General features: G+C 38.3%; 1 protein-coding gene across 5 annotated transcripts in view; it reads right to left on the bottom strand.

The window, feature by feature from the left end:
- USP6NL (USP6 N-terminal like) overlaps positions 1 to 22,360 on the bottom strand; it is a 140,189-nt gene that overhangs the window by 101,423 nt on the left and 16,406 nt on the right. For all 5 annotated transcript variants that reach the window (XM_020892951.2, XM_020892970.2, XM_070471969.1 and 2 more), the window contains exon 2: positions 20,329 to 20,415. Coding sequence is in view for 1 of the 5 variants with exons in the window: in XM_020892970.2 (XP_020748629.2) it covers positions 20,329 to 20,332 (4 nt within the window). In the remaining 4 variants the exon portion in view is untranslated. The remainder of the gene's footprint in view (positions 1 to 20,328; positions 20,416 to 22,360) is intronic.

Genomic DNA, 22,360 nt, shown 5'->3' on the forward strand with positions numbered 1-22,360 from the left:
TAAATTCATATTTATTACTATTATTTATCACTTATTCACACAAATAAGAACCAAGTAGTCCTTCTGCTCTGCTATAGGCGGAATTCGAGCTTGTTCTCTTCTGATTTCTGCCATAAACATTATATTTTAAAATTAGAAGAGGATTATATAAATTACTCTTCTCACCCCCAAAATAAACATTGTGAGAGGATCCCAACAGCAGGAAAGTACGGCTGCAACGGATGTTACAACCTCTCCTCTCTCTTCAGGCCTCATAATAAAATGATACGCTTCTAATTTGCGATTTCAAAACAGCAATAATGAGGTGCATTAACAATTATGCCATTACCTGATCCTCTTCAGATACCAAAATACATCAGAAGAACAAAAGCACACAGTCTAACTCAAACTCCTCTTTGATAGCTGCTCCTTAAAGTCGATATCCATAAAAATCTCTAAGTGCCTTAAAGTGCTCTGACTGTGCATCCTGCTGCGGTTCCTACCTTCCTTCGCTCTGGCTGCTCTCTGTCTGGATGGTGTCACCAGCTCCTTTACAATCTGCAAGACTTGAATCATTGCTAGTGAACAAGCCAAAGGCTCCAGCTGCATCCCCCAGGAATCCAACAAGTTTCACCAGCGCGAGCTCACTGCATCTCTGCTTTCAGGAAGCTCGGAACAAGCACAGTTCAACTCCAGAGGAATACATGCTCTGCTCAGCTCTCCCTGAAGGCTCTGAAGCAGTCAGTAAGATACACGAGAGGATGGGCTGCATCTCCTTGAAATGAAGGCTTCAAAGTGATTTTTGCCACATGTGAAAACCACCATGCTCAGAGTCCAAAATGTGTTAACTTTGCAGAGCATTAACAAGTTATATACAAAACAAAATATAAGTAATCTGTGAAGCACTGAGCACAGTGCAAACATTTTCTGACAAAAGTCACGACAGGAAAAATAAAGTGCTACACTATAAATCCTCACATAGTGGATCACAGATGCTGTGTGCAAGTTTTTAAAAACACACGCAGAAGCAGTCAACCAAAATACCCTGCACTGTCAAAGCCCTGATATTTTTTTTCAATTTTCTCAAAAATCTCTTATTTGAAATACAGAAAATAAAATGTGGATAAAAATACAACTCTTATCTTGCTAACTCCAAGCTTTCAGATCTGCATAGAAGATATGGTACCTCAAAAAATGCCCTAAGAACCCGCTGCCCTCCCCCTTATACATGCCCTACTGACAGTCTAGCCCTTGCAGCGAGGTCTTGGTCCCACTGCACACTAGAAACCCCCAGAATGGTTGTAAATTCACTGGTTTCACCATCTGAGGCGTGGGCCAGAGAATTTCAAATCAAGTATAACCACTGTTTCTGCCATATGATTTTTAACAGTCAAGCTGCAACTGTGCTCAATTAATATATAATACTTTTGTCACGTGTTCCATTCATCACACAGCAGCCCTTTCACAGTAAACCTACAGAGTTAATTAAAAGAGAAAAACAAGCTTTAGGTTAGTTAATATGGTCAAATGTTACATTTACTAAAGTGATTCTTCACCAGCAATTTGTTCCTCCCTCTGTAGTGTCGACTTTCCTAGTTTTCTTTCCTTCCCATTTACTGATATTCTTAATGTATCATAAAATAATAGATACTGGAGCAAATCAAAGGCAGTTACTTCCTTTACCTCCACAACACAGTTAAAGGCTTGCTTGTTACTTTCCCATTTTCCAATTGGACAACTGAGGTACATGGTGAATCAGCCACGGCTGGAAGTATAGCACAGGCTCCAACCCAAAGGCTTCTGCCTCCCATGGCACCAAGCCTCTTGTGAAAAAATGTACAGTTCTGAAACTCAGGGTAAAATTTCCAGCTCTTCAGAGAAGTGCTAGAATGCGTGCATATACATCCGCCCATAATGTATTCTCTATCTGGGTGTTAATGGAAGACGTGTGTGCTCAGTTGCTCAGCCGTGTCCGACTCTTTGTAACGCCATGGACCGTAGCCAGCCAGTCTCCTCTGTCCACGGGATTTCCCAGGCAAATACTGGAGTGAGCAGCCATTCCCTTCAGGGGGTCTTCCTGACCCAGGGATAGAACCCGAGTCTCTTGTGTCTCCTGCACTGGCAGGCGGATTCTTTACCACTGTGCCACCTGGAAGCCCACAAGCGCTACAAACCCATGGTAGTCAGAAAACATTGGCAGATGGAGGACAAAACCCAGCAGTTATCCTAACGATAAAAGAGCTTGTCTGGACTTGCAAACCAAATCAAGAGAAGAGTTCAAATGGGTCAAAGAGCAAATTTTAAACCTCAAATCAAAACTGTGCTTTTCAATGCATCCCTTTGAAGACCCGAAACAGGGAAATCAACATTTGAGTCAAATCCTTCCGAAGTTCCCCTCATTCTTTCCATCCCTTGCCCCATTTCCCAGGACAGTTCTGAACATGAAGTATTAGTAGTGATCATCGCTCAGTTGTGTCCAACTCTTCGTGACCCTGTGGATGGTAGCCCACCAGGCTCCTCCTTCCATGGAATTCTCCGGGCAAGAATACTGGAGTGGGTTGCCATTTCCTCCTCCAGGGGATCTTCCAAACCCAGGGATCAAACCTGGGTCGCCTGCATTTCAGGCAGATGCTCTACCGTCTGAGCTACCAGGGAAGCCTAAACATGAAATGGGTGTTAAATATCTACTGGTTTTATTTTCCAGTCCTTTGCAAGTCCAGCTCCTGAGAAAGTACTTTTCCTAGGAAAGAAAGGATGTTTGTGAAAAGTACTTTCTGGTAGCTTTGCTTCTCTTTCCATTACATAGGACATCATCCTCTCAGTCAACTCTGTCCTCCAAATCTGACCAGTGAAGAGAAGAACACCTGTATTTGTGTTTCCATAAATTTTGATTATCATCACTCCCTATCCTTACTGATATCAGTATTGATCTTGAAAATCATACAACAATCAGTTTGAACATACTGGTTCGCCACTGTCAACCTTTGCCAAGCCACAGTTTTTCCTTGTTTCTCTCATTCGCTTCTTGTGTTTTTATCACACACTGCATCACTTAAAATATCTGAGCATACATTCTAATATATGGAGCTGAGCTGTACTCTAAAATACCAAGATCACAGCATACAACGACAGACTGAGGAACACTTACAGATTAGAGCCAGAATGAAGAGTCGGGATAACTAAATGGAACACATGATTCCAGACCAGATACTGGACCAGAAAAGGATGAAGGAAAATATATGACATTTTGAGACAGCTAGCAAAATTTGAATACAATCTACAGATTATCAATGTTAATCTCCTAACTATGACCACTCCAGGGCAGTTATGTAACAGAATATCTTGGATGTTAGGAAATATACCCTGAAGTACTTAAGGGCAAATACATTAACTTACTCTTTAATCGGTCAAAAAGTATTTATTAGAATGATAAAGTAAATGAGATAAAATGGTAACATTTGGGAAATCTAGATGAGAGAATATATGAGAAATGTCTGTTACTCTTGCAACATTTTCCAAAGACTGAAACTATTTTAAAATAGATTCTGAACAATAAATGTATTTGTTTAAAAAAGATAAGTATGTACTCATGTTTATAATATGTTTGAATCATAAAGGGCAGTAATTTAAAATGAGATACATAATGTAAAAAGAATTACACATTTGTATATATGATGTGTTTCCGTTAACTCTATATGTATATACATGTTTACATACATTCGTGGGCGTGCATCTGTGCATGCTAAGTAGCTCCAGTCATGTCCTTTGTGACCCTATGGACTGTAGCCCGCCAGGCTCCCCTGTTGACGGGATTCTCCAGGCAGGAACACTGGAGTGGACTGCATGCCCTTCCCCAGGGGATCCTCCTAACCCAGGGATCAAATCCCTATCTCCTGTGTCTCCTGCATTGGCAGGAGGGCTCCTTACCAGCAATTTCATATTCGCTTTCTTCACCCCAGAAATCATTTTGAACCCTCCTGGATGGCAAATTTTGAAGGCCCACAACCCTCTGGGCCTACTCTGGCACAGGCAGTCTTAGAAGAACTAGTGTCACCACTAAAGCTAGTCTGGAGGAGACGCCTTCAGCAGTGGTCCCCACTCTGACGTTCTGCACATCGGGAAGGACGTCTCCTTCCTCCCATCTTAAGAGAAAGGCCAACCGTCACCCATCCTACTACAATGCAGAGCCCCAAAGGGAAAAACGTGAGAGGTGGGGACAAAGAAAATTCAACAGCTCCTCTGATCAAGACACAGGTAACATAAGCCCATTCAACTCATTAAGATATGAGTTTTTAATAAAATATCAGGTTACAGTGAATAATTATCAAAATTTATCATGTTTGTTGTTTCAACCAACTGTATTAGAATAAAACTCTGGGAGGAAAGTGGAATGAATGTATATTTCAGGGGGAAAAAAGGATAGTACCTAAAATCTCTAGCAACCAAGGAATAGCCTGTCAATTTTTTCAGATGGATGAAATTGGGTATCAAACCACTGTGATATTTAAACCCTGCTGGATAAACTTACAAGACGAATCTAACAGTTTTCAACTACTTAATATGTTTCCTTATTGGCCCTCTAGTACAAAGAATTGGTTTATTCACAGTCTTTAGCTCTAATCATTGGGTCATGCTTAGCCCACTTTTATTTATTCACTTAATGCCACAAAGAAACCACCAAAACAAAAACTAGGACCTCAATAATCTACATGTAACCTGTGGTCCTTCCAACCACCAATTCATCACCCCCTGCTTTCAACTCAAAGAAAGAACCACCCTGAATCCAGCAGCTATCGTTTCACTGACTTTCTTTATATGACACTACACACACACACAATCCTAGTGTTGCTATTTGGTTGCTCTGAACTTTATAAAAAGGGCATCATATTTTATGTGATGTTTTGGGAATTAGATATTTTTTTCTTAAAAGTTAATTCTATTACATTCTAGACCATTGAATCTCAATCTTCAATACACACTGTAATTACCTGGGAAATTTTTTAAAGTATGATATCCAGGTCCATCCACGGGGATTTTGACTTCACTATCCTGGGGTGCATCCTGGGCACCATAAACATTAACAGTTCCCCCAAATGATCTTAACATTCAGACAAGGTTAAGAAGCACTATTCTAGAAGAATGACACGGGAAAAGCGAACTATATGTGAAAAAGTAAACACAACAAGTACAAAATGTCATGAACGCCCTATTACCATTCTTTATACATACATGAGGGGAGAGAGAGAGCTGGATGTATGAAGAAAAATATCAAAATGATACCAATGATTTTTCCTCTTGTGGCATTATAAATTAACTTTGTCTTCTCTTGCTAGACTTTTCCACAGAGAACACATTTTACTACCTTTTTTTAAGGAATTATACTTTCTTTTTTTTTTTTAAATAATCTGCATCATCTCACCAAAAGAGATATATATAGAAAACAAGTAACTATAGGAAAAGAGGCTCAACATCCGGTCATTAGAGAATTTCAAATTAAGACAACAAGATACCAATACACATCTATCAGGATGGCTAAACTCCAACACTCTAACAACATCAAACTCTGGCAAGGATGTGGAGCAACAGGAACTCTCATAAACTGCTGATAGGAATGCAAAATAGCACAGTCACTTTGGAAGACAATTGGGCAGTTTCTTACAAGACTAAATATGCTAATATACTATACTAATATGATCTACCAATTGTGCTCCTTAGTATTTACCCAAATGAGTTGAAAACTTATATTCACATAAAAACTTTTATAATTGCCAAACACCTGGAAGCAACTAAAACATTCTTCAGTAGGTGAATTCTGAATGCGCAAACTGTGATACATCCAGGCAATGGAATATTATTCATCAAGGAAATGAGCTATCAAGCACAAAAAGACAAAGAGGAATCTTCCATGCATACTGTTAAGTCAAAGAAGTCAATCTCAAATAAGCCACACAGTACATGATTCCAACCATTTGACATTCTGGAAAAGGCAAAACTATGGAGACAATAAAATGATCAGCAGTTGCCAAGAATTTGGGAAGAAGGAAAGAAGAATCAATATGTGGATTTTTAGGGCAATGCAACCACTCTGCATATTACTGTAATGACAGAAACATGTCATACATTTGTCAAGACTCAGAACAAATGACTCAAAGAGGGAACCCTAAAGTTAACTATGGACTTTAGTTAACAATATTGCTTCAATATTAGTTCATCAATTGCAGTAAATGTACCACACTGGTGTAAGATGTTAACAGCAGCAGTATAATGGAACTCTTGGTACTTTCCACTCAAATTTTCTGTAAGCCTAAAACTTTTCTTGAAAAACAAAAAACTCTTTATAAAAAATTAAAAAGGAATTAATCTATGCTTAATATATATTTAATCTGCATCCTACTCTTCAGACTTTAATACAAAGATAAATCCAAAGAGTACAGAGTTTAACAGGAGAGAGACTGCTTAACACAAAAATCTAAACTGCCTACATACATGAGAGATCCATGTGGCCTGGAGGACAAGAAATATTATAATCACCCTTGAGATGGGCTGCCTGCAAACACTTGTAAGCTACTTCTTTTTTTAACAGAAAAACTCTTACTTCAATCTTGGGTTCTACATTTGAATTTTTGTTATATATGGCCACCTCCAAAACCACTAACTTTGGGCTAAGCCCCAACACTGCTGATTTACTTTTCCTTCCCATCACTTCCAAATCCAGCATTCCCAGAGCAGAACCAAGGGAGAAAACCCATGAGCAAATGAGAAAGATGACAACAGAGAGAGAAACCCAGCAGGCTGGAGAGACAGCACTCTCGATCTGCTTCTATGTGGACATTTCAACTGTGCCACTTTCCTTTCTCCAAAGGAGAATGAAAGGCAAAAACCAACTTCTTTCAGATGAAAGGGGATCAAAAACAGGAACTGCGTAGCAAATGATGTAAAGAAAAAACAGTCTGGGAGAGGAAAGAAATCTTTTCCCACCATACCTCATTCAACAACAAGAGAAACAGGAAGAGAGAAAGAACAAGATTGAATTTGATCTCATTTGTATTCTTTCTCACACTCATTTAATAAAACATGAACAAGTTCACTGAAGCATCTTTCTTGTCCCAAAGTGAAAAGAAACACAAGAGAATCCATATATTCTAAAGCAGAATTATACTACTATCCATAACAAATAATGTTATAGATACTTCAAACCAACTCCTTAGAATCTTAAAGAACTACAAACTAATTAAACAAAATCTCTGCTTTTTTTCAATTTACATCTTTAACAGTTTTTATTACAAAAAGAATACATGCTTATTGTAGAAAAAAATTATCCAAAAATAAGTCAAAAGAAAATAAAAATCTTGCTCAGGCCCACTGTATAGAGATAAGCACTGATAACAACCTTTTAGACTTTTCATGTACTTTCTGCTTGCTGATTTAACAAAAATGAGATAACAGTATGCATACTCCTTTGGAACTAATATGTATTTTCACAATTCTGAATATTTCATTGACATCTTTTTCATAAAATAAAGACAAGGCTATTCGCACTGTGCTCTGTCCACAAAATTTTTTGATCAAATGAACAACAGCCCAGCATCTTTTCATTCTTGGCAAAGATTCAGATTCTTTTTCTACCCAATTTTCAGAAAACATCTTTGGTTTTCCTGGAAATATATTTCAGAATTAAACTACTGTCATTCTTTTTTCAGAACATGTAGATAAATGAGAAGAAAAAATGTAAGAGGCTACCCTTCTCATGACAAAAATAATCTGTAAATATTCAAGATGTTAGTTGGCCTGCAGATAGAAAAACACTACTGAATATTAAGCTATAAACCCACCTATGACTGGTCTCCTCTTGGGTTAATAAACCAGTTAATATACTTCACTTCTTTGTCATTCTACCTTAAGGGTGAGATATAATCACTTTGTTCTAGAATTTTGAAAATCAATCTCTACAAACTTATTAATATAAAATACAATATATATTGCTTATAAAAAATAAAAGTTGCACATTCTTTCTATACCTAAAACTATACTGTTTCCTGTCCAGCATTCGTAACAATTCATAATGAGCATTTAAAAATTAACATTGCCAAAAGCACCTGTCTTGACTGATTTTCTTCATAGGTATAAAGGTAAATGTCCTAAAACTGTAGGATATGGAATGAGCCACAGAACACGTGTTTATGGATGATAACACTATCCTTCTTATATATAATCTCCAAGAATATTAGATACAGTAACTGCTTATGAAGTACCTGTATTAATGTAATCAAGCTACTGATTCTTTCAAAACTAGTTTTTAGAAATATTTTACCAAAGGGCAATCCATTTTACTTATAAAAAGCAATCAAGAAACTTTTCAACTCTGTAGCTCAGCGGAAACTGTCATAAATATGCACAAAATATGCTTTACAAACAAGGGAAATACAGACATATTATCCCAATAGAACTTCACAAATTCTTAATGTACTGTCTGTATACCATAAGTGCATGTTAAAGGCAATAAAATCTTATTAATCCATACAAAATATTAAGCACCTAGTATGTATGTACAATACCTAGCAGGCATCGAATGGATAACAACATCAGCTGCTGGTTATTACAGGGGTGATCAACCTTCTACCCTTCCCTTCTTCCAAGAGAAACTGGCATTAAACAAGTAATTAACACAATTCATCATTGAATGACAACTGAATTGACTACTGTCAATAATTACTAGGTGACTGAGCATGAGTCCTGAAGTGGAAAAAGTGCGAATTAAAGGCCATACCTAGTACATTATAACTGAACATATTCCAATTTCTGAGTTACCACATATCAAATTTTTAAAGTAAGCTTCCTTCTGTGCAGAAATGACCTCTCTTCTGACTTTCCAAGCTACATGTAGATGAATGCAGATATGGAAAGAAAAGAGGCTTGCTAGTCATTATAAGGAAACTTAAATATGACTTTATTTTCAAAATCAAGAATTCAAAGAAAACACAACATCCAGGCAGTCTGACCTACTCCAGTCTGACCTACTCCTACTTATAACAAAACTGTAAAATAACATTAGCAGTTTTAAAAAATTCATTACCATTAAGAAAACACATATTAAAAATCATTTGCATCTATGTTTATCCCTTAAATCACAACTCAATTTGGAATAAATCATAATTCATCACACAGTATCAAATATTCATATATGGACATACATATACATATATATAACATACAAACATAAAGACATAGGTATTTCTAGAGAGTTCACCAAAGTGCTTGTGTACGTAAACACAGCAGTCTCTTCAACATTTAAAAAGATCTTTCCAGAGTTTCTTCAATGTAAAATCTGTAATCATCATTGCACATTAACGACCAAGAGCATCCCTGACAGAACAATATATTAAGCAAAACTGATCCTATCATTCTCTCCTCTTCCTCTCTTTCTGAAACCTTCTTCCTCTGCCTCTTCTGTATACTGTGAGTCCTCTCTCCTCTGATCACCACAAAATGATGCATGTCCCACAAGAAACAAATAAAGTTCCAATAAACATACAAAAACTGTATTGTTCCATAATAAATTTTTGGAGACATAAAAGCATTATCCACGGTTAATAATCTGTGATTTTTCAGTAAGAATTCTGGACAACTATTTTAGAAGGATATGATACAACAGAAAGTGTAAACAGTGAGCACATGAAAAAAGATTTCCTAACCATGATTCACCACCTCAACAGCATTAGGATGGCTGCTGTGCAAAAAACAGAAAATAACAAGTGTCAGCAAGGCTGTGGAGAAACTGGAATTAACGTACAATTCAAAATGGTGTGGCCACTACGAAAAACAGCATGGCAATTTCTCAAAAAATTAAACATAGAATTGCCGTATTATCCACCAATTCCATTTCTGGGTATGTACTCAAAAGAACAAACAGTATTATTCACAGAAACCAAAAGGTGGAAGCAAACCAAGTATCCATCAACAGATAAATAGATAACAAAATGTAATCCATACAGTAGAATGTTATTCAGCCTTAAAAAGGAAGGAAATTCTGATACATGCTACTACATGGATGAACTTTGAGGACAGTATAACTGAAATAAGCCAGTCACAAAAAGACAAATATTATTTGCTCCCTCTTACAAGAGGTACCCAGAGCAGTCATGTTCATAGAGACAGAACGTAGAATGGCGGTTGCTAAGGGATTGGGGGAGGGGAACATGAAGCTGTTTAATGAACAGAGTTTCAGTTTTGCAAGACACAGAGTTCTGGAGACTGGGTGCACTATAATGTGAATGTATTCAACACTAGGCTAGCAAAGCAATGCTCAAAATTCTCCAAGCTAGACTTCAACAGTATGTGAATCAAGAACTTCCAGATGTTCAAGCTGGATTTAGAAAAGGCAGAGAAAATAGAGATCAAACTGCCAACATCCGTTGGATCATCGAAAAAGCAAGAGAGTTCCAGAAAAACATCTACTTCTGCTTTACTGACTACGTCAAAGCCTTTGGCTGTGTGGATTACAACAAACTGGAAAATTCTTAAAGAGATGGGAATACCAGACCACCTTACCTGCCTCCTGAGAAAGCTGTATGCAGGTAGAACATGGAACAGCGGACTGGTTCAAAATTGGGAAAGGAGTACGTCAAAGCTGTATATTGTCACCCTCCTTATTTAACTTATATGCAGAGTACATCATGCAAAATGCAGGGCTGGATGAAGCACAAGCTGGAATCGAGATTGCCAGATATTAAAGAAATATCAGTAACCTCAGATATGCAGATGACACCACCCTTATGGCAGAAAGCAAAGAGGAACTAAAGAGCCTCTCGATGAAAGTGAAAGGGGAGAGTGAAAAAGCTGGCTTAAAACTCAACACTCAAAAAACTAAGATCATGGAATCCAGTCCTATCACTTCATGGCAAATAGATGGGGAAACAATGGAAACAGTGACAGACTTTATTTCTTGGGCTCCAAAATCACTGCAGATGATGACTACAGCCATGAAATTAAAAGATGCTTGCTCCTGGGGAGAAAAGCTATGACCAATCTAGAAAGCTTATTAAAAAGCAGAGACATTACTTTGCCAACAAAGTCAAAGCCATGTTTTTTCCAGTAGTCATGTATGGATGTGAGAACTGAACCATAAAGGAGGCTGAGCGTCAAAGAATTGATACTCTGGGGTTGGAGAAGTCTCTTGAGAGTCCTTTGGACTGCAAGGAGATCAAACCAGTCAATCCTAAAGGAAATCAATCCTGAATACTCATTAGAAGGACTGATGTTGAAGCTGAAGCTCCAATACTTTGGCCACCTGATTCGAAGAGCCAACTCATTAGAAAAGATCCTGATGCTGGGAAAGATTGAATGCAAGAGGAGAAGGACAAGGAGAGCGAAAGATAGTTGGATGCCACCACCGATTCAATGGCCATGAGTTTGAGCAGGCTCCAGAAGATGGTGAAGGACAGGGAAGCCTGGCATGCTGCAGTCCACGGGGGTGGCAAAGAATCAGACACAACCAAATGACTGAACAACTGAACTGTATTCTTAAAAGTGGTTAAGATGGCCAATTTTGCATTTTGGATATTTTACCACAATTTTTTTTTAAAGTTATCCTATCTAAAAATCAAATATGCAACTGAAAGCAACTTTATGTTGTTTTGAGCCTACTAAACTAGTCATGGTGAAACTGATATTCTGTATATTGATTACCAGAGTCACTATAAATCGATGTAGTTTTTAAAGAAAGACAGGAAGATATAAGCAAAAACATTTCAGTGCTATAAATCTAGCCTAAGGAATTATAGGTTTTTGCTTTTTTAAAGAAATAAGGCAAAATCACCAATAATATTCATTTTGCAAGCCTTTTTTTAAATGAACCATCTTAAAAAACAAAAAAAAAAATAGGGAAATAGTTAAGTTATTATGCACCATTGCCTTTAAGCAATAAAATTATGAATTCTAATTATAAAAACAATTATGGAAATATGGTAACTGTCTAAAGTCAATGTTAGAAATCCAAATATAAAAGTGCATATACACTATGAATCCAATTATATCAAAATATATATAGCGAGACAATACCAGAGGGTCATATGTAAAAAAGCAAATGAATGGGGTTACCAATGACTTTCTCCCCATTCCCAAATGGACTTATTTTAATGTTATGGTTATACTTTAAAACAACAATGAAAGAGGATTAGCGAAGATGGAAGAAAACAGATTAGTTTAGATGATATTAGGTAAAATTAGTACAAAATGGAGGCAACAGGAGGGTGTTCATCTAAACTAAAGTTGTCAACTTTAATCCCCTCCAAACACCTATTTCTACCAATGCTGAATTCGCCTCCATTTCTTAATCTCAGTCTCTCAATGCAGACTTTTACACTTGTCATGTCTTCTGTTTAGAACCCTCTCTCCCCTGCTGTCCACTTAACCAGCCTCAGCTGGAAGATGATTTCCCCAGGGCGGGCTTCCTGTGCTCCCGGGAGAGAGGCTCCTGGCTCCTGTCTGCACTCCCAGCACTGGAGTGTCCGTCTTCCCCACTAGTTAAGGGCTCCATGAGATGCTGGTCTTGTCCTTGTCTATTAATAAATCCCCGAAGACCAACACAGCAACAGTGCATGGGGAGGTGCTCACTAAATACTTGTTAGTACTAAATAAAAGCATTATTAACATTTACTCCAAGTCATGGATTCTCTTCCTTAAAATCTGTTTTAAAATCAGACTCGAACGCTACAACTCTTAAAATATTTTAAGAAATTAATTTATATCACCTGTCTCACTGTTGTCTAAAAACAAATTTTGAGTCTCATACTTTTGCAATAGTCCATCAATTTTCTAGCTTCCAATATACCTTCCAATTATTAAACGTTTAAGAGTTATAACTATAGATGGTTAAGTATTCTCTGACATTTCACGTTAAATTTAATATAACCCATAAATCTCTAAAACCAAATGGGAATCAGAGCCTTGATATGTTCATTTATTCTATTTTAGCTAAAGAAAATTTATTAGGACAAAGAAGCACCAGGTTATGGGAAGGGCTAATCTTTAGTGAAGCAAATTCAATTAACAGATGAAGAGCTGCAGCTGGTTTACTGTTATTAAAAAAAAACCCACTAAATTCAACAGTGCCATACCTTGTATCTTCACAGTACCTGTTCAAGAGCATCTTGAGACTTCCGTCTCAAGAATTCAAAACAGAAATCATACAGAAAGGAATTTCTCTTGAAAGCCAAATGTTGTCTCCTTTCAAGGTCATCTCATATTCTAGGAAATATTTTATCACCGTTTTTCTAAACCTTCATAATTAAGTGAAACAGAAACTTGCAAAGCAGAACAATAAATCCTGTTTTTATGGAAGAGATTTGAACTCTATTTCAATTAAAGAAGAAACAGGAAAATCTTCTGTGAAAGAACCAAATGGGAAGGAAATGGAGAGATCACTATGCAGTCCCCTCCCTTCCAGAAGGCTTCCTGAAGGAATGCCCCCAAACCTGTCACACAGGCCAGGGAGGATCCCGGCAGAGGAGCCTCCGACAGTCCTAACCTGAGGGACACTCTGAAAGAACTGGCCTGCATTCTTCTAGAACACAACATCATGTGAGATAAAGGACATCTGAGGAATCTTCCAGCTTAGAGCAGACTGAAGACCACGGACCCCAAGCGCAGGTGTGAATGACACTCAGCGGGACCCCGCACTCAGAGACAGAAGCGCTACCGCTACTGGGGAAACTGTAAACAATGATGTACGGTCTGTAGACCAGACAAACACAGTCCAGTAAATTAGTTTTACTGTGATCACGTTAAGAGAGCCTTGTTCTTCAGAACTACCTACTGAAATACAAAATGAAGCATGATAATATGCAACCTATTCTCACATGGTTCCAAAATCAGTAACGTGTATTTTTTAATAATACACATTCAGATACTTAAAAATAAAATACAGAACTGATCCCATGGGAAAAATAAAGTTGGACCAGGTGGGAAAGAGGGATAGAATTTCACCTGCTGAGAACAGATACACACTTAAACAGAAAAAAATAACTTGAGAAGGACAGCTCTGTAGACCTAGAGGTCATTACTGTCCATGAGAATGCAACTCAGTAAATTCAAGCCAGTTGGAAACTCAAGTTTTGCTGTGCCATAATTGTTACAAACAAGTTCGCAGAGTTCTTCCAGCACTGATAATGCCTAGCCCCTCCTTTCCTGATACATAACACCTCCCACTTGGGCTGTATCTACATACCAGAGAAGGAAACAGCACAAAGGCACGAAGGGAGAGTAGAAACGACCAACTATTCACAAAAAACTTTACACACTTTTGCTTTTCCAATTTTTTTAACTTATAGTCAAGCAAACATATTTTGTTCTACTTTGCATTTACTAGAGAATGTAACAAGGTTAACCAGTGAGATCAAACACAGAACTTCACAGGGTTAAAAGTTTTTACCATGCATCCAACAAACTCCATTCTATCCTGTTCTAGAATCCAAAACAGGCAATGGCAATTTTTAAAAGGCACTGCAATTCCAAATGCCCCACAATTTAATAGATGTATACGAGTGCACACTAATGCTTAACTGTAATGCTTCTACAGTCCACTGTTTAAAGCTTACCACCTGACCGCTCCAAATGTGTAAGTGCAAAGAAAACTGTTGTAGCTCCAGGGGTACCTGGGTAACGCCAGCAGAAGTCAGCTTCTGAACTTGGGCCGGGGGCGGGGACAGCACTCTACTACCATCTGCCTACACAATGATACCATCTTTAAACCTGAATAAGAGATAACTCATACAAGAAGTGTTCACAGGCTTCCCTGGGGGCTCAGAGGTAAAGAATGCGCCTGCCCACGCAGGAGACACACGTTTGATCCCCGGTCTAGGAAGATCCCACAAGTCGCAGAGCAACTAAGCCTGTGCGCCACAACTACTGAGCCTGTGCCCTAGAGTCCCGGAGCCACAGCTGCGGAAGCCCACGCGCCCTCGAGCCTGTGCTCCGCAACAAGAGGAGCACCACAATGAGACGCCTGCACACCGCAACAGAGAGTAGCCGCCACCAGAGAAAACCCTGTGCAAAGACAAAGAACAAGCACAGCCATAAATTAACTTAATTAGATTTTAAAAAAGAAGCATCCAATTCCATTTGGCTTCCTAACTTCCAGACCCCAATCATGACAGAAACCTATGCAACATTTCCTGTTTTAAAAAGCTAACTATGCTCAGTGCTTAAAGTGGGAATCGGGGATGGGGGTAAGGGAACCTGAGGAAATCTTTTCACTCTATTCTTGACCCTCTCAGCCCAAGGTTTTAAAGAGAGGCTAGAAATAATTATTTCATAATCGCTTTTCTAATCTCCAAAAAAGGCGGAAAAAAAGGTAACACCAACATACCACTTTAGACCAGTTTTCAGGGAAAAAGACAGAGGCTAGAGAAATTTTAATATGAATTTCACACATCTGGGAAATGAGAGGACAACTATACAATGACATCCATCATATACATTCACAGGCTCCAATTCCTTTAATAGAAAATGTCTATTTGACTTATCTTTTGATAAATGAAAAATACTGAAAGTCACAGGTATAATATTTTCATATAGACATTCACTTTAGATAAGTTTATGTATGAAATTTTCAAACCAGTACATCAGTTCTAATAAAGTGGATTCAAGAAACTGCAAAAATCAAATCAAATTCTATTTTCTGAAATTAGCACCCTTTTCAAAGAGATTTCTTTCAAGATTTTGTTAAATGCAGATATGTCAGTATTTAAAATCCAAGTCAACTTAAACTTTCTTTTCTTTATCTTCTGTGGTACACAGCTATTTCATAAGATAGGACATATATCCAGATAGACTATTGTTGTAGAGAGAAGATAATACTTAAGAAAAGTCTTATCTTACTTGCTGCATGATTTTTCTATTTAATGGACTCAGAAGAATCTTTATGCTGCCGCTCAGGGGTTTAGTAACCTACTCAACAGTTACAGCATTATCTGCTCTGAACGTTACACTCTAAGTGCTCTTCACTTCAGCATTGTCTCTTAGTCTACGCTCCAATGAATGATGACATTTGTTCCTCTTACTAGAAAGACACAAAGACACTACATCCCAAATTATTCACCACCATTACTTTTTCTTCAGATAAAAGAGAAATATTTCATATTCAGAAGTGACTCAAAAAACTCACTCCACTATTTAGGCCAAAGGGCAGAATCAAACACTCCAACACAATAGATTCACTCCTGGATTGCCCAGTCAACATCCAAAAAGACTCTCTTAGGAAACATGTCATGTAATTACTCACAGAGCAAAACTTTTCCAAATAAAGTGAAATAAATACAGAAGTAAAGATTTAAAAATTTAAAACAGACTGGATAAACTTTATCTTTTTAACTTGAAACTTGGGAAAAGAAAAACAAGTAGTACCCTAAATTACCACTTTTGGTTTTTGTTGCTTTTTTGGCTTTTTTAAAAACATTTAATCAAAATAATCATCTAGAAATTATTAAGCACTGATCTTTACACAAACTATTCTGTTACAATCTCCATCAAAGATCTAAAAAATCCATTTTAAATTATAGCCAGACTTTAAACATAACAGCTTTATTTCATCTTTGGCACTATCTGATAAAATGTTTAATGAATCTGGTAAATGCTAAACATGGCAAATATAGAAAATTAAGAAAAATTTAAGTACTGAAAAATCAAAATGCTTTTTGTCGATTGTAACAAAGCTAACAATTCACAATGAAATGCACATCATAGCAGCACAACAGATTTCACAAGATACATGTTCAGCCTCAGAACTTGACAGAATATATAAAAATCTAGACTAAATGCCAAAAAACTTCTTAAAGCATTTAACAAATTCTCTAGGCCTTACATTGGGGCATCCCAATTCATGTGTCAGGATGTACAGAGAAACTGATCTCCGGGCCTGGCCTGAAGTGTCAGAGCCGGCTGCCTCCAAGACCCCAACATCTCCATCAGTTTATCCCACATACCGTACAACCACCACCATGTCCTACATGGTTCATGACGTGGGAAGGGTTAGGAAATGCTACAGAGGTATATATAAGTACCCAATCTTTCTTGTAATCTCCAGAGAAACAGACAAAATTTCTATACCCAACAATCTCACCCAAATCTAGGTTTGGAAATTCTATCTAGATTTTAATGACATATCTTCCTATTTTTTTAACCTGTACCATATTTTACCATATCTTCTCCAATATTTTTTTCAAAAACAGGAACTCTGATTTACTCAGTTCCCTCCCACCTTTATGAAAACTTACAAGCTCCTGGAAACTGCAGCACAGCAAAGACCATGACAACATTCCCTAACCTATGGTTCCAATCATCGACTCAAGAATGATTTCCAACTAGAGAAAATCCATTTGGCAAGAAAAAGAGACTCAAAGTGTTATTTCAAAGGGAGCAAGGAAAGAGCTGAAAACTAAGAACAAATCTAGGAAATGCAAACACTGCCTGTAACCCATCTTTTTAATTTGTATCTAACAAAAATGTCTCTTTGTCAGAGTAATTTTTCCAGAATGAACTCTTAAGTACTCCCCCTCACTGAGGTCTCTCAACAGTTCCTAAGCTGGGCACTATAACCTAGGTCCAAACCTCCCGAAATGTGTACAGCCTGGACCCCGATTTCGTCTACACCAGCTTTACCTCTCACAAGCTCCTCCCCAGCTCTACACTCCAGGATGTCACTCTCAGCAACACTCTCCTGTGGTCAAAGCTCCACGCCTTTCTCACAGCGCTCCCCTACCTGGGATGCTTTATCCTATTCACACACACACACACACACACACACACACACACACACACACACACTTCATGGGAGCAGCTCAAACTTCACCTAAGAACAGTAACACACGGAACAGTTATCCCACAGTAAAGGTGTCACACAGGAACACTCAAATCCATGCACTATTTATTGAGCATCTACTGAGTGCCAGGAACCCTGCCTAGCCTTAGGAATAAGTATTCACCCTGAAGGAGTTTAGAGATTAGATGCAGACTGGAGTGAACAGGCCAGCGACTTTCCCGGAGGATGCCAGCTGCAAGAGTGAGGCAGGCTCTGGAGAAGCAGCACCCCAGGGCTCCTCCAGCGAGTGAAGGGGTGCATGGATGGTGGAGAGGAGCTCTAGAATCCAGGGAACCGAACAGAAACTGACGTAAGGATATGAGACTTCATGATAATCCCAGTGGTTAAACCCCCAATGGCACTGTTCATGCTTTGCAGCTCCCTGTTTTCACAACAAACACTGAGAAATCACCGATAAAACACAAAGACAAATGACCAAAAGGACATTACCTATGCCCCTAACAAGTCAAACATCTCCACGGACCAGAAATCTCACAGGAACACAAAGTGTGAGCCTAGGCAAGGCCAGAAGGTCTGCTGGGCTCTGGGCCCCAGACAGGAAAAGGCAGCAGGCAGGCAGTGGGTCCCCAGGGACTAACTATGAGTCGACTGGATGGGGTAACAAGGGCTCCACGGGAACTAGGGTCAGCAGCAGGCACTCTGCTGAAAACCAGGCACTGGGGTGGCAGTCTGCCTTGTTTGGGGAACTAGACTGAAAAAGATTTCTGCTAACTGCACCGAGGCCACAGCTTAGGGAACAGCTGACCTCATGCCAGCTGACCCAGTGACCGAATCTGTGATATCCCCAATGTCACTGGGGCCGGGGCCTGGTCCACTAACACAAGACCTAATTTTGATCTGGGAACTCTAAAACCAGGCAGAGACAAGGGCAAAACAGCCAGACCATCAGGGGAAATCAGAGACAGAGAGACAGGAAAAAGAAAACTCCTGTCCCTGCAAAATTACAGAACATGATGTCGACACCAATAACATCAACAACCAGAACATAAATTCACTGCAGACAAAACAAATCATTGAATGACCTGAAAAAGACTTTAAAGTAAACATGTAAAAGACCCTCAAAGAGATAAATAACAAGAGAACTGAGAACATTTTAAACACAAACAAGCAGAAATGAGAAATGAACTAGTGGATATAAAAAAGAACCAATTAAAAATCTTGCAGATGAAGTATAACCATAGTAATTTATAAATAAAAATTTGTTTGTTTGTGGTCCCAGTACTCATCATTAGATGCCTAGTAAGCCAGCCCTCCCTCGACCTTCAGGCTCACAGGGCTCTGAGTTTTGGGGGACAGCTGTGTCAGACTCCAAGATTCAAAAATGAAAGACACCTGGGTATTCGTTGTCCTCAAAGAACTTGCCATCTGTAAGTGACACTACTAGACCACTAAGATTACAAAGTAGAACAAAATTTAAATTTCAAAAAAAGTAAGCATTTCTTAAATTAAAATGCTCTTAGTGTTCATGAACTCATGCTACCATCTTTAACTAGAGTTGGCACTCTACAAGAGAGAAACATTCTCACCAAATTTCACATGAATGGAGCTGAAATAACAAAAGCTGCTTCTTTCTTAATCTGTATTTGAACTCATCTGGCAACTATCCTTATTTATTCAAAGCACACCACCAAAAAAGTAACCCACTGAAAAGTCTCCAAAACCCAAGACCACAGCTTGCAATATTACTTTTAGTAGAAAGTACTCAAAGATCTCACAATAACAACAGCTTCATTTTCACTTACCAACTTTTGCCTGATTATTCAAATTGATGAGAAAAGCTACTGTATTCCTATCAAGGTAAATACATAATCAGTATGTGAAAAATTTTAAACTCTGTGCTATTATATTTTAATAAAATATTCACTTCATCCCAGTTTCCCTTACCAAAAAGGCTGTACTCTAAAAGTACACCAAAACTGTCATAGGATTCCAATCAGGATAAAGTCTTTAATTCTTTCCTCACTCTCTAGAAGTAAACAGTTAAAACAGTAAAATCTAGTTCTCCTGTTCATGAACAGACGTAGAAAGGAATGACAGAAAATATTATATATTCTATCCCCTTACAACTGAGAAGATAAAATCTAATTCAAAAGATAAGTCTATATAAGGTAGAGTTGGTTCCTTGATCCAAAGACACTGCTATATCTTTGATTAAATAATATTAACCCATGCTACCCAATGATTAAATGTCACATAATAAAATCTCTGCTACTTACAGTCAATTGCCATCTTCCCTCTTCATATTTCTAAAGAGCCACTTTCCAATGAATAGTCAATAGAAAAGTTTAGGTGGTAAACTAAGTCAGCCAAGAAGCTAATGACACAGAGATCCTCACATCTAACTTCTTAGAATTAATCAAACACCAAACAGTACTACCTTCTTTTAAATAGAGACAAAGGCACAGTATTGGGCCACACCAGAATATTCAATCACTGATGAAATGACATAATTCCAATTTACCTAGGACACTTACCCATGACTGGAGATGTCTCTGTATGTGGTCCCGATCAGGCACTACACCCAAATCTGCTGTCCAGTGTTTCTCAGAGGAATACATGTCCTGGGAAGAAAACAGAGAAAGAAATCATATTTTCTAAAGGTCAGTATTTAAAATATTCTAAAGGGAAATAAAAATTTACTTACAAAAATTTTCTATTAAAAAAAAAAAACTCTGACATCATCTAAATGTAAAAAGTTACCAATCAACCTTTGGAACATCATGATTCTGTTCATATTTTCCTTTTTCTGTAAGAAGTTACCTCAAAAGCAAATAATATGTATAAAGTTGTTACCACAGAAACTTATTAATTTTTCTTCAGTTCCCTCCTCCATCGCCACATAAATAAGTCATAGGAAGAAAGCACCCCATTTTGGGTAAATTAAACACATCACACCTGCTCAATGTATTTTGACTGCACATAAATGAGTTATATACACCATCAAATAAAAATTACCATTTACTACTATACTTTCTCTAATAATGGGCCTTTTCTTCATTACAAAGTAATACGGCTTCATTGTTTTAAAAAATTGGAAACAGATAAATAGAAAGAAAAAATTATCTCAAAAGTACAATGCCACTACATCTACCCAATCATTTGTAACATGTCTCCTTTCCAGGAATTTTCTGTATATATTTTTAAAGTGTACTTTTATAAATACTGCACACAAAATTCTGTATCTGCTTCTCTTCAGTTGAGTAAAACTTAATGCATCACCCTGTATTATTATAAAGTTAACCCTTTGTTAGGAGGTAATCATAAATCTTCCTCTTGAAAATATGGCTTCTCTGGTGGCTCAGACAGTAAAGCATCTGCCTGCAATGTGGGAGACCCGGGTTTGATCCCTGGGTCAAGAAGATCCCCTGGAGAAGGAAATGGCAACCCACTCCAGTACCCTTGCCTGGAAAATCCCACGGACGAAGGAGCCTTGTCTGCTACAGTCCACGGGGTCGCAAAGAGTTGGACACGACTGAGCAACTTCACTTTCCTTTTTGATAATATATTAAAGAAAATGAGGCACAAAGGAACCATGGATGCGCAAGTGTCTCCATGAACCTAACATGAATTTCCACAAACCAGATAACATCAGATTCTATACAAAATGTACACTAGTGCTCAGTCATGTGGAGCTGCCCTCATAAGCTGATCAGCTACCTCTCAGGATCACAAGAAGGGGTGATGATGTTCTAAGTCAATTAAGAAAACAGCACAATAGTAAGGACCTCTGCTTCTGAAACAGATTACAGTTCGAGAAACGTTTTTTGAAGAAATAAGGCTCGCCCCATCTCTAACTCATCTTGACTCACACCACATAATATATGAAAGCAGTAAAAACCTACAGAAGGATGCCCAAACCTGGATGCCAGCAGGGTCCACGTGCTCTCATCAGCCATGGCCTATCACTGCAGGGAGCGCTGCATGATCACCTGGCCCTCTTCCCACATGGCCTGGCCTGCATCTCGCACTGGATATTATGAAATGATTTCCATTTCCAGATAACCCAATTATTCTCCCCAAAATGAGAAGCTGTATGGAAAAATCTAAAATAATCCGCATGACAATAGGGTCTCACCATGAAAACACTGTCTTCCTGGCGCTTCACCAAGCCCACCCAGGAGACTAGGAGGTGGGCCAGGCCTCCTGGTGTCACAGGGTGGCCGGGGTTCAGTCCTGTGACACAGAGTAGACCACACGCTGAGGACCTGGGAGCTCACACGCAGCTCACTCACACCTGTGGGGACTGCTCTCTCTGCTCGGGACTGCGCTCTTTGTTCATATTTATATCGAAGTTTCTTATCTTAAATTTAAAATTCCTAAATGGCAACATCAAAGCACTTTGTACTAAGCCATGCACCCTTCCTACCCATAGTTATGAACTGCCAATAAATACTTATTTAAGGACTGAGGTTCCTCAGACATTAGGAGTTTTCTCAGCACCAAAAATAGTAACCTCAAAAGAAACAGGACAGTAAAACTTATAAACACTGAATTTATAACCTTATC

The sequence above is a fragment of the Odocoileus virginianus genome, chromosome 9 (genome assembly GCF_023699985.2).
Source record: "Odocoileus virginianus isolate 20LAN1187 ecotype Illinois chromosome 9, Ovbor_1.2, whole genome shotgun sequence".
Classification (NCBI taxonomy): Eukaryota; Metazoa; Chordata; class Mammalia; order Artiodactyla; family Cervidae; genus Odocoileus; species Odocoileus virginianus.